Genomic DNA, 12,454 nt, shown 5'->3' with positions numbered 1-12,454 from the left:
AAAAGTAACTGTAGATAATATTACATCTGTGGGATGATTATTGGTATTTTTTTCTCTAATGATAAAAATTTTATTTGTGAAGAAGTTCATGAAGTCATTACTAGTTAACGTTAAAGGGATGGTTGGCTCAACAGAGCTCTGACTTTTTGTCAGCCTGGCTACAGAGCTGAAGAGAAACCTGGGGTTGTTCTTATTTTCTTCAATCAGTGATGAATAGTAAGATGTTCTGGCTTTGCGGAGGGCTTTCTTATAAAGCAGCAAACTATTTCTCCAGGCTAAATGATGATCCTCTAAATTTGTGACACGCCATTTCCTCTCCAGCTTACGAGTCATCTGCTTTAGGCTACGTGTTTGAGAATTATACCACGGAGTCAGGTACTTCTGATTAGAGACCTTAGTTTTCACAGGAGCTACAGTATCCAGAGTCGTACGTAGTGAGGAGGTAAAGTTATTAACAAGATAATCGACCTCTGTTGGGGTAGCGTTCAGATAGCTGCTCTGCTCTGTGTTGGTACAGGGCATTGAAGATGATAACAGTGGGTGGATTATATTCTTAAACTTAGTTACAGCGCTTTCAGAAGACATCTACTGTAGTGATGGGAATTCCAGCTCTTTTTAGAGAACCAGCTTTTTCGGCTCGGCTCAGTAAAAAGAGACGGCTCTTTCGGCTCCCAACTGGCTCTTCAGGTTGTTTTGTTGCTTTAATTGATTTATTATCAACAATAATATAAACTTATGCACAAAAGAAATTACTAACGTAAAAAAAATGTGGTTTTATTTATATGTTTACATATAAATATATACAGTGGCCCTAGAGACAAAGCATGTACAAACTCCAAAGCACATACAAGCATCAAAAAGCACGTACAAACTCCGAAGCATGTATGAACTTCAAAACACATTTCTAGCTTTAACTGACCTTCCCAAAACAGAGCTACCTAAATCATACAAATTACACAATTGAAAGCATATGTGTGTTTGTGTATTTATATATTCAAATAATTAAAAAAAAGAATGTGCATTATCTGTTACTACCACACACCAAATCCGGTCGTTGGTACTTGCTGGCTTGTGTAACAAAAGCTCAACACTGTGCCTAGCATTCTGGAGCACTTCTGTTGTGTTTTGGAGTTTGTACGTGTTTTTGGAGTTTGTAAGTCATTCTGTGTTTTTACGTGCTTTTGAGTTTGTATGTGTTTTGGAGTTTGTACGTGTTTTGCCTCTAAGGGCCACCGTAAATATACTTTTATTTATTCACTCCACATAAATTGTAATAAATAAATCATATAATACAAAAACCAACTATTCACATTTCAACTTTTAACTATTCACATTTTCAGCACGGTGGCACGGTGGTTAGCACTGTTGCTGCACAGCAAGAAGGTCCTGAGTTCAATTCCACCACCACCTTTCTGTGTGGAGTTTGCATGTTCTCCCCGTGCTTGTGTGGGTTCTCTCCGGGTACTCCAGCTCCCTCCCACCGTCCAAAGACATGCAGCTTGTGGGGATAGGTTAATTGGATAATCCAAAATTGCCACAAGGTGTGAATGTGCGAGTGAATGTGAGTGTGAATGGTTGTCTGTCCCTATGTGTTAGCCCTGCGACAGACTGGCGACCTGTCCAGGGTGTACCCCGCCTTTCGCCCTATGACAGCTGGGATAGGCTCCAGCGCCCCCCGCGACCCTGAAAAGGATAAGCGGAAGCGAATGGATGGATGGATGGAAAGTGAAAAAACACAAAACACTGCAAACCACAACACAATTAAATATAAATTAAAATACGTAAAACAAAAAGAAGATGCACATCTGTCATATAGGCCTGCATGAATAAACTTTCTGAATCCTTTATCATCCGCAACTGAGTTGTGGATGATTACTATACCTTTCTAATGTGACAATGTTGTCTCTTCTTATTGTCCCTGGCTCTCTTTCGTCCGACTCTGTTTCTGTGTTACTGCAAGTGTAACTACCGCCCCTCCCCCCTCTGCCCAGTGCAAAGCACAAGGCTCGCGTGCGGAGTGAGGCGGAAAAAAAGTGCGAGAGAGAGAGAGAGAGTGAGAGAAAGAAAAGAAAAACACTGCACCGGATCGCGTCGTTCACTCCAAAGAGTCAGCTCTAAGAGCCATTTCATTCGCGACCGACACATCACTACGTCAGATGTGTGGAGGCCAGCCAGGTGACAGAGTTGTTACAGGTTTGTATTGGCAAACACTTGCTTTCCTCGTTTTAATGAATTTTTAATACCAATTATAACCTTATGCGACTTAGACACCGATTACTTTGAGCCTGAGCTGTAGTGTTGTCGTGCATTGAACATAACGGAATTGGTGAGTTTGAACTTTTAATTGACTGTTTGTGGGGCTAGCAGCTGACGCTAATTGGCTGCTGCCGGTGTTCCAGGTTAACTGGCGTCACAGATTAACTGGATTTGGTCGAACAGATGTGTGGCAGACTTGCTTTTCAGGAGCTGCTACTGACAAACCAGCAAAAAAAATGTGTTATCTGTGACACTTGTGAGGTTTTCTCAAACAAACTCCGTCAGTCATGCTGCTGTTGAACAACAAAATGTTTTAAAATGTCGCGAGTTTACCTGGTGATATTCTCATGCTTGACGCGATCACGAAAACAGCAAACAGTTAACACCCCGCCGATGATTCTTCCCCTTGTAGGTTTTATGTCTCCGATTTCAGCGTTTTTGCTTCACAACTAAAGTGTGCAGTTTACTTTGTGTGCACTAGTGATAGGTCGTCGCGAACGAAATGGCTCTTAGAGCCGGTTCTTTGATGTAAACGACGCGAGCCGGCTCCTTATCGCGAGCCGTGGATTTTTTTTTCCTCTCTCCCTCTTTCTCTCACCCTCTCTCTCGCACTTTTTTCCCCACTTCACTCCGCAGGCAAATCTTGTGCTTGCGCTGGGAAGAGGGGGGAGGGGCGGTAGTTACAGTCGCAGTAGCACAGGAACAGAGCAAGAGGGAGAGAGAGCGAAAGAGAGCCAGGGACAACAACGTCACATTAGAAAGTTAGAATAATCATCCACAACTATTTTCAGTTGCAGATGATAAATGATACAGAAAGTTTATTCATGCAGGCCCATATGACAGAGAATATGCATCTTCTTTTGGTTTTCAGATTTCGCGCTCACTTTTCACGTATAGAATTTCCGAAAAAACATCGGTGCAAATTATAAGTCTGTATCATAATGTCTGGTGTTTTTGAGTTTGTTGTTTTGTTTTTATTTTGTTTTACTTTGCGAGTTGGTTATTAGATACTGCTCCAGCCAGCCAGAGAATCCCCCGCCACCCCGCCCTCTCCTCCCTGCGACCGAAGCAGCAGGCGCACCTCGCAAACAAGGTCGCCCTTACTCCCAGCTAATGGGCGATAGAAAACCGATTGGTGCCTATGCCATTCCCAATATGCGCTGGATAACGTCGAGGCAGCATGACTACGAGCAAAAAAAATTTTTTTTTATTCTTTTGCCAATGTCCGTGATGCCGCCCCGGGCAACCGCCTGTGTCGCCCGTATCAAAAACCGCTACTGCTTGTGACACACACATCTGCAACACGTTTGAATTCGTTTCATGCACAATACATTTGTAATTTTCAATTGTGTCTGTTTGTGCGTCATGCAAATAACCTTTGCATGAATTGAATGAAATGATGTTGCTATGCTCATTTTTGGCCTACAAGTGCTGAACAACACAGATCAAAACAACTAACAAATTAAAAATACCATAAAATCATAAAAAAAAAATAATAATAATAAAGGTGTCAGTTTCCTACAGAGTTAAAAGCCAGGGAATAAAAATAGGTTTTCAATCTGGACTTAATAACCTGCATTGATGACGCTTGTCTAATTTGGAGGGGAAGGTTATTCCAGAGCATCGGAGCCGCAATTGAAAACGCTCTGTCTCCTCTGCATTTCAGCTGCAACTTGGGAACCAACAGCAACAGCTGTTCAGCTGAACGGAGCGAGCGAGGAGGAACATGTGGCTTCAGCAAATCAGATAAGTAGACAGGAGCCAGACCATTTAAAGATTTAAAAACCAATAAAAGGACTTTAAATTTCAATGGTAAGCCAATGCAAGGAAGCCAGAACCGGAGTGATGTGATCGAATTTCCTACTACCGGTTAAAAATCGTGCCGCCGCATTTTGCACTTACTGCACACGTGACAAGGTGCCTGACCTAACCCCTATTAAAAGGGAATTACAATAGTCCAGACGTGAGGTGACAAAAGCATGAATAAGAGTTTCCAAATTGGGTTTGGAAAGGAAAGGCTTAACCTTAGACAGGCGTCTGAGGTGATAAAAAGCTAATTTTATCACTCCATTTACATGACCTTCAAAAGTAAGCGCGGAATCAAGTTTAACACCAAGATTAGTGATTGAACTTTTCAGTTGGGAGGTCAAATCACCAAAATCAACATCTGGAGAATCAGTAGAGCGATGCGGGCCATATAAAATTGCTTTCGTTTTGCGATCATTAAAATTCAGAAAATTATTTGCCATCCATAATTTAATATCGCTAAGACAGTCAAGCAGTGATTGACATGGGGAGGTATCCAAACGTCATTCTGATAGTCTCCCAGGTCAACCTCTACTTGACTGCCTTACAAAGCATGGATGGCAAAACACTTTTTAAATTTTAATGATCGGAAGACAGAAGCCATTTTATTTGGCCCAAATCACATTTCGATTATTGCAATTCTCTTTAATAGGGGTTGGGCAGGGCACTTTGTCACGCTTGCAACTAGTGCAAAATGCTGCGGCACGATTTTTAACTGGGAGAAGGAAATTTGATCACATCACTCCGATTTTGGCCTCTCTACACTGGCTTCCAATTGAATTTAGAATCCGCTTTAAAGTCCTTTTATTGGTTTTTAGATCTCTAAATGGTCTGACACCTGTTTATTTGTCTGACTTGTTTAAGCCCCATGTCCCCACTCGTTCCCTTTGGTCAGCTGAGCTGTTGCTGCTTTCGGTTCCAAAGTCACGGCTGAAACTTACAGGAGACACTCTGTTGCAGCGCCGATGCTTTGGAATAACCTTCCTCTCCATGTTAGACAGGCTACATCAGTGCCAGTTTTTTAGTCTTTATTAAAGACCTATTTTTATCCCCTGGCTTTTAACTCTGTGGATAACTAACGTGTTTTTTTATTAATTTGATTGCTTTGTCTGGTTTCTGCTATCTTATTACTATATGCATATTTGTATTGTACAGCACTTTGGTCTGCCAGTTTTGTTTTTAAAGTGCTGTATAAATAAATGATGATTAAGCACGGATTCATCCACTGAGGCTCAAACTGCACACATACATGAAAACATGATATTTATCTTATAAAAACATTATGTTTATTATTCATAATGGAAAGCCTTTCCAGGTGAATTTGATCCAGGAGGGTCTGAAGCCAGTGTCAGACAGAGACTGTGAAGAGACTATAGAATGACAGAGCAGCAGAGCAGTCCAGATACACTGATGATCATCTGTCAGATCCAGAGGGACACACAGGGATGATGCTGAACTCTACATTGTGTCTGACAGTGGAGCTGTTCTCAGAGCAGTTCACTCTGCAGCACTGACAGTCATCTTTTCATGCATCTGTCAGTCACTGCTGGATGAAGCTCTCCTCTCCACTCAATCTCAAAGTAACATGGCCCAGTCAGAGCGTCTCTACACACAAGCTGCTGCTGCTTCAACCTCTCTGGATCATCAGGACACAGCTCCTCCTCTCTCAGCACACACATTGTCCTGTTTACCCTCATCACCTCCACCTGCAGAGAGAAGGAGGAAGAGCAGAGGAGATAAACGAGTGTTTCCAGAGACTCTTCATCAGCTGTCAGTCAGTGATGCAGCACATCCAGTATAAAGAGCAGCAGGGACTTCAGTGCTGAGACTGTACTAGTACTCGTTGTTTCACTTTTTCTAATCTGTACTTTGAATTTTTATTGAAGTTGATGAAAATGTTTTTCACTCCTAGTTTATTTTGGACTTTCATTAATTAGAATAACCTTGGTCTGTCCACGTTGAGCTCTTTAGGAACCCCAACAACAACCCAACAATCCAGAAGGAATGGTTCCAGCTGTTAACTGGAGGAATTCCATCCAAACATCTGGTCTCACTAAATTCTTCCTCACCTACAGACTGTGCTGTCTGTGAAGGTTCTCAGTCATCCAGGTCATCATAGTCTAAAGAGCTTGGAAAGAAAAGCGTCTGGACTTCTTTAAGTTGCTTGAAGATGTTTCACCTCTCATCTGAGAAGCTTTTTCAGTTCAAGGGTCAAATGGTGGACAGTCCCAGATTTAAGCCCTGTGGGAGTGTCCCCAAAGGGGACATGGACTCCATATAGAACCTCTTCCTAATCACACGAGACAAGGTGTGAAAACAGGTGTGGGTTTTGCGTGAACTAATTGTGCAACCTAGCCCCACCCCATCAAGTGATTTATTGAAGTCAAAAGGCCCAGGATGTGAGTGGGTGTTAAGGAGTCTGGGAAGGGATCTCAAAACCAGATTACAGTTGGTGTCGTAAGCCACCTCATCCGTTCAAAGATCGTTCACAGCGGACATAGATGGTTTCTTTCACTCCTCTTTAAAACCATCTGTCTTCTCTGTCCAAAATGTGAACATTGTCATCCTCAAATGAGTGACCTTTGTCCTTTTGATGGAGACTGCTTGAAACTTGGAAATAATTGCAGTCATTGGTCTGCACGCTACTTTGTTGAGAGAGCTGATTGGCTGCTGACCGTGTTTGATGAGAGCATGTGAGTCGTTACTATGGTAACCATACAGCTCGCAAAAAAGGTAGAAACAGGAAGTGTTTGTGTCCAATTCTGAAGCCTGTTACCATTCTCTTCTAACAGCTTCACTGAGAAGCTGCAGCTTTACAGGAAACACTTGATCTTTGTTTCGTATTGATTGTGTTTAGTACAACACTGCTGACAGTACCACCCACTCACTCCAACACTGTACTGACCTCAGAGTCTCCAGTCTGTAGTCTGGACTCTCCTCAAGATCACACAGCTGCTTAACATCTGGATTCTGCATATTATTTCCAGCCAGGTCTATCATTCTCAGATGGGAGGGGTTGGACTTCAGTGCTGCTGCCAGATAATCACAGCTGATCTTTGACAAACCACAGCTCAACAATCTGTATAAAGAATGAAAGATGTAAGTTTATTAGACAAAGTGTGTTCTTGAAATCATTCAGTGTTTCATAATCTGTTCAGAGCTGAAGAAGGTTGAGAATGTAAAAGTTTAGAAAATGGAAACTCCAAACTGCTTAAGCCAACAGGAAGCAGCTTCAAACAGGAAACTGTGCAGATTTTTCAGACTATATGCCCCGATGCAGCCAGTTTGATTTTGGTGATTTAAATCTCTGTTCCTTGAATTATTTGTTCCATACAGACAAAGTATTGGACATGTGTTGTGACTCCATTAGGGGAGCTTCTACATAGAATAGATAGAATAGAATACCATAGAACAGAATAGAATAAACCTTTTTAATCCCATGAATGAGAAATTTGGGTGTTACATGGCTCTTATAGCAAGAGGAATATAAAAAAAGACACAAAGTAGTCCTACATAAATAAACCTAAATTCGAACAGATAAAAAAGTGTACAGAGATATGTACATAAGTGTGTGGGGGTGGGTCGTGAATGATCCTAATGAAATATACAGTGTACACACAAGCTGCAAATAAGAAGCAATTAAAAAACACAAGATATGTCAATTAAACAGGTGATTAGTAAGATAACCATGTTAAACTGTGTTATAGAGTCTGACAGCTGCTGGTAAGAATGACCTGCGGTAGTGTAAAAGACGACCGTTCAGCGGTCGTCTGTGGGTGTAAACGACGACCACTGAACAAGCTGCTCAGTGCTCATTACAGTCTCATGCAGGGGATGGAGAGGCATTGTCCATGATGAATGTTAGCTTATAATAATAATGGATTGGATTTATATAGCGCTTTTCAATGCACCCAAAGCGCTTTACAATGCCACTATTCATTCACTCTCACATTCATACATACAGATGCGCTTCCCAACCCCCTGAGCCACTTGGACAACATCCTCTCCTACCCAACCTGCTCAATGAACTTCAGAGGAAATTCCAGGACAGAGCTGGCCCTCTTGACCATTTTATTAATTTCCCCCTGTCCCTCTCTGCCATTCCACCACTCCAGCACCATAAAAGGCAGCAGATGCGGCCAGTGTCATTAAACGTCTTTTTTTTTTTTTTTTTTTTTTTTTTTTTTTAAATGACATCAGAAACAGCAGTATGCGACATTACGTGATGGCAGAGCTTCAGTTCATCCTTTGTCATTTTTTTTTTTTTTTTTTTTTTTTTTTTTTTTTTTTTTTTTTTTAAGAAATAGGACAGGGGGAATGAATGAGAGAAAGAGGGGGAGAGAAAGAAAGAAAACCAAAGGGGAGAAGAGACGGTGAGAAGGGGGGGGAAAAAAAACAAAACAACAACTCCTGGGTCACCTGTATGGAGAAAAAAAACAAAACAAAAACAAACAAACAACAAAAAAAACAAACAGAGGAGACAGCAAACAACAAAGAGCAACATAATAATAGAGAAAACAAAGCACCATCACAATAAACTAGCTAGTCATAGATATCAATAGTTACTGAATAATAAACGATATTGTGCAGCACGCAAGATAGACAGCGCACAGTGTGCTTTGAGGCAGCAGCCAAGAAAGCTTTAGTCCGCGTCTGTGAATACCCATGTGTACACCTGTGTGCATACCTGTGTGGATCAGCATGCTTGCATTCCAAAGGTTTCTCCATGTAATGATCTGCTAGGGAGTGTGGGGGGGCCACAGCCCCGTCCTCCAGGGTGTGAAGCGGGTATGGAGGAGATCAAAACTCCAGACATCCAGAGGCCCCCAGAACACAAGAGACCACGGAAGACCAACAGAGGGGCAGCCGCGCCACTGTTCCAGTAAGAGCTGAGGAGAGTCCCAGATGAGGGCTCGCCCAGCAGCCGCGGAGCAGAAGCCAGGGGGAGTTGCAGTGACGCGCCCGTGAGCTCCGCCGGCCCCCAGCTGTGCCTGAGTGACCGAGCCCCAGGCCGAGAGGCCGGGGGCACCCCACCTCCAAAGGGGGCCCGAGCGAGCCCCAGGCCCCGACAAGCGGCCGCCAAGGAGTGAGCCGGTGTGTACCCGGACGCCCACCCCCAGACACAAGGAACCACCAGCACACCGACACCTGAGGGAGTCCGCCACCGGCAGGGGAAGTGGTGGTGGGTAGAGATAGGCCTCCAAACCTTGGAGGGCCTGAGGTGTCCCCAGAGAGGTGGCGTCTGATACCCAACCTGACATATAGACACAGACATACAGGCACACACAGACACAAACATCCATTCCCACCCTCATGCTCTCATGTGCACTCACTCCACACTCAACCAACGTGGAGATAGACATAAAGAGACGCTGTACACACGATCACACTCCCCAAGCGTACTCTACAAACCGGGTCTAGGTACCCTTGCCCCTGGAGGGGGGAATTGCACCCAGACCCAGGTGGTGTTACCCTTTTCCCTGCGGTGGGGAGAGGCAGACCACCCCGACTCCGCAGCAGCAGGGAGGCCCCACACCCCAGACCGCAGCCGGACGGCCAACTCCTCCTACTAGCCCTCCTGCTCCAGCAGGCCGCAGAGAATGGGGGTGGGAGAAGACTCCAAACCTCCCTCCACCCGCTCATTGTAGTGTTGATGCATATGTGATCTAAGGTGCAATTAAAACCCAGGAGGGCATGGAGCTACCTGCCAAGGAGCAGCAGGTAAGCGCATAGTCCCTCCTGCTAGCCCTCAATGACTAAGTGTATTTAAAATTGAGAGGTGGGCAAGGACGTCAGGGGTGAGGTATACACCCTGATGGTAATTTGGACTCCGTGATTGTGCCCACCCCCAAGATCCTATATGTATGTGTAATGAGAGTGTGAATAATGTGAATGTCTAAGTTGTGGGATAAAATTGAGGCAGAGGTAGCCAGAAGGGGACAGAGGGGGGGGTAGCCTCCTCTGCACCCTGGTGACATACCCCTACTCCAAGGCCCTGCATGTGTGGGTGGTTGTGAAGGAGCGGGAAGAGGGAGGCAGCTGGAGATGGGGAGGGAAGGAAGGGAGGGGCAGGTAACCCCTCCCTGGGGCCAGCTCCCCCGCTGACCCCAGTAGGCACTCCCACCCTTCGCGACCCGCCAGGGAAAGGGGGCCCAGGCCCATCAGACCGGGGCCCAGTGCAGTAGCGCCCCCCGGCTCCACAGAGCCCTGGACAGTCCACCCAACCCCACCACAGAGAAAACTGCACCCACCCCACCATCCACTCATCTTCCAGACTACATAAGACGGTAAACGCCCAGGCTGAGATCTTCCTCCACCTCTCCTGTATCTCCCCCTCCTGCAGAGAGTTCCTGAAGAGAAGAAAGCTCCTGCAAGATGTGACCATCCCCCCCACCAGTTGAAGAGCCCCCCAGGCGGCTCGACGCACCGGCGGCACCCTGCTCCAGGGCCGGGCCCCCATGCACCCACCCGCCCACAACCCCGGCAACACACAAACCAGGACCCAAGCCCCGGAGGCCCGGCCCGGGCCCCAGCCCAGAGACGGAGCGCCCCCAGAACCTCACGCCCATCCCGGACCCACCCAGGGGCAGCCAGGTTGCCAGGTCAGTAACCCACGTCCGTCAGCACAGACCCTCCCCTAGCCCCGCTGCACGCAGCCGCGAGGAAACATTTAATGACGCAGCCGCGTCATTAAACGTCTTTAGAAGAGTCCTGTTCACCCCAAAGGATCTCAGCCACCGTAGCAGATGAAGACAACTTAGACCCTTTTTATAAAGTGTATTTGCATTCATGGACCAATCCAGTTTGTTACTGAGGTAAACACCCAGGTATTTGTACTCCTCCACCGTTTCAATGTCCAAACCCTGGATGTTCACTGGTGTAATAGGAGTGACTTCTTGCTAAAGTCAATCACCAGTTCCTTCATCTTGCTAGCATTGACGCCAAGATGGTTCACACCAGCTGACAAAGTCATTGATGACCCCCCTGTATTCCAGTTTGTTTCCCTCCAACAACCGACTCACAATGGCCTGAGAACTTCTGGAGATGGCAAGTGTCTGTGTAATATCTGAAGTCCGCGGTGTACAGGGTGAAGAGGAAAGGGGCAAGTACTGTTTCTTGTGGGGCCCCCGTGCTACAGACTACCACCTCAGACACCCAGTCCCCCAGCCTCATATACTGGGGTCCAGTGGTGAGGTAGTCTACAATCCATGTGGATGGTCCACACCCACTCCCTGCAGCTTCCCCTTAGCACTGAGGGCTGGATTGTGTTAAACATTAGGTCTCTCTCCTCCAAGTCTCTGTTAGTACATGACTGAATAATTGATCAACAAATCAATTTACGCTGCCTTACAGAAACCTGGTTGCAGTAGGATGATTATGTTAGTTTAAATGAATCAACACCCCCGAGTCATTCTAATTACCAGAAATCTCGAAGCACAGGCCGAGGGGGCGGTGTGGCAGCAATTTTTCACACCAGCCTAGGGCTGTGCGATATGACCAAAATCTCATATCCCGATGTAAGACATCTATCATCCCGATAATGATATAAATCACAAAAATTTAAAATTTTTTGTAAATTCTGTGAATCCGGGCAGCTCGACTTGTGTGAAATGTTTCCAGCTGGGCGTCGTGTACCTGAACTCGAGTGTTTAAACCAATGCATGAAATTATACATTTTTAGACGTAAGTGTTAACGGCCGCTGTTTTCTTTGTGATTATTTATTACACGGCGTGCTGCGGGGAAAAGCATGTTCTACCGTTTGAATCTAAGGTTTATTTTTTAGCACCTGGCGGCTCATCCGTAAAGACTGCATACTCTTTCACGTGATTCAGTTTATTTTGAAAAGTCTCAACAGGATCTTGAGCTTTACTGTGAAAGGTTTATGTGGAAAATAAACAAGCGGACAAGCGATGTTTTTACCGTCGTTGTTGCTAACGACAATATATAAAAACAGTCGCTTGTCCGTCCATAGTGTGATTGTATTAAATATAAGAGAAGGAGAGAACTTTAAGAAATTAATATGGCCACTACAGTGACCATCAAAACGATGAAAAAATATTGCCGTAAACAGTTTATTTTGCAACACCACGAAAAAAACGATGGCATAAAAGGAAACGATAGATGTTTTTATATCGTCATCCGATATATATCGTTATGTCGGACAGCCCTTCACCAGCCTATTAATCAACGAAAGACCAAGACAGACTTTTAATTCATTTGAAAGCCTGATGCTTAGCCTTGTCCACCTGAGCTGTAAAACTCAGAAACCAGTCTTACTTGTTATCATCTATCGTCCACCTGGGCCATACACAGAGTTTCTATCTGATTTCTCAGACTTTATATCTGATTTAGTGCTCAGCTCAGATAAAATAATTATTGTGGGTGATTTTA

General features: G+C 44.8%; 2 protein-coding genes across 4 annotated transcripts in view; both read right to left on the bottom strand.

Moving 5' to 3' along the window:
- LOC120738117 (protein NLRC3-like) overlaps positions 1-12,454 on the bottom strand; it is a 281,780-nt gene that overhangs the window by 52,205 nt on the left and 217,121 nt on the right. The window lies entirely within an intron of this gene.
- Positions 5,326-12,454, bottom strand: part of LOC120738197 (ribonuclease inhibitor-like) — a 51,847-nt gene continuing 44,718 nt past the window's right edge. The window contains exons 10-11 of the mRNA XM_040039360.1: positions 6,968-7,141; positions 5,326-5,768 (exon numbers count right to left, since the gene is read on the bottom strand). Coding sequence (XP_039895294.1) covers positions 5,759-5,768; positions 6,968-7,141 — 184 coding nt within the window. The 3' untranslated portion in view covers positions 5,326-5,758. The remainder of the gene's footprint in view (positions 5,769-6,967; positions 7,142-12,454) is intronic.

This window comes from Simochromis diagramma, unplaced genomic scaffold (assembly GCF_900408965.1).
Source record: "Simochromis diagramma unplaced genomic scaffold, fSimDia1.1 OVJJ01000105.1, whole genome shotgun sequence".
Taxonomy (NCBI): Eukaryota; Metazoa; Chordata; class Actinopteri; order Cichliformes; family Cichlidae; genus Simochromis; species Simochromis diagramma.
The sequence above is the reverse complement of the archived record's forward strand: the minus strand, read 5'-3'. Positions and strand labels throughout refer to the sequence as shown.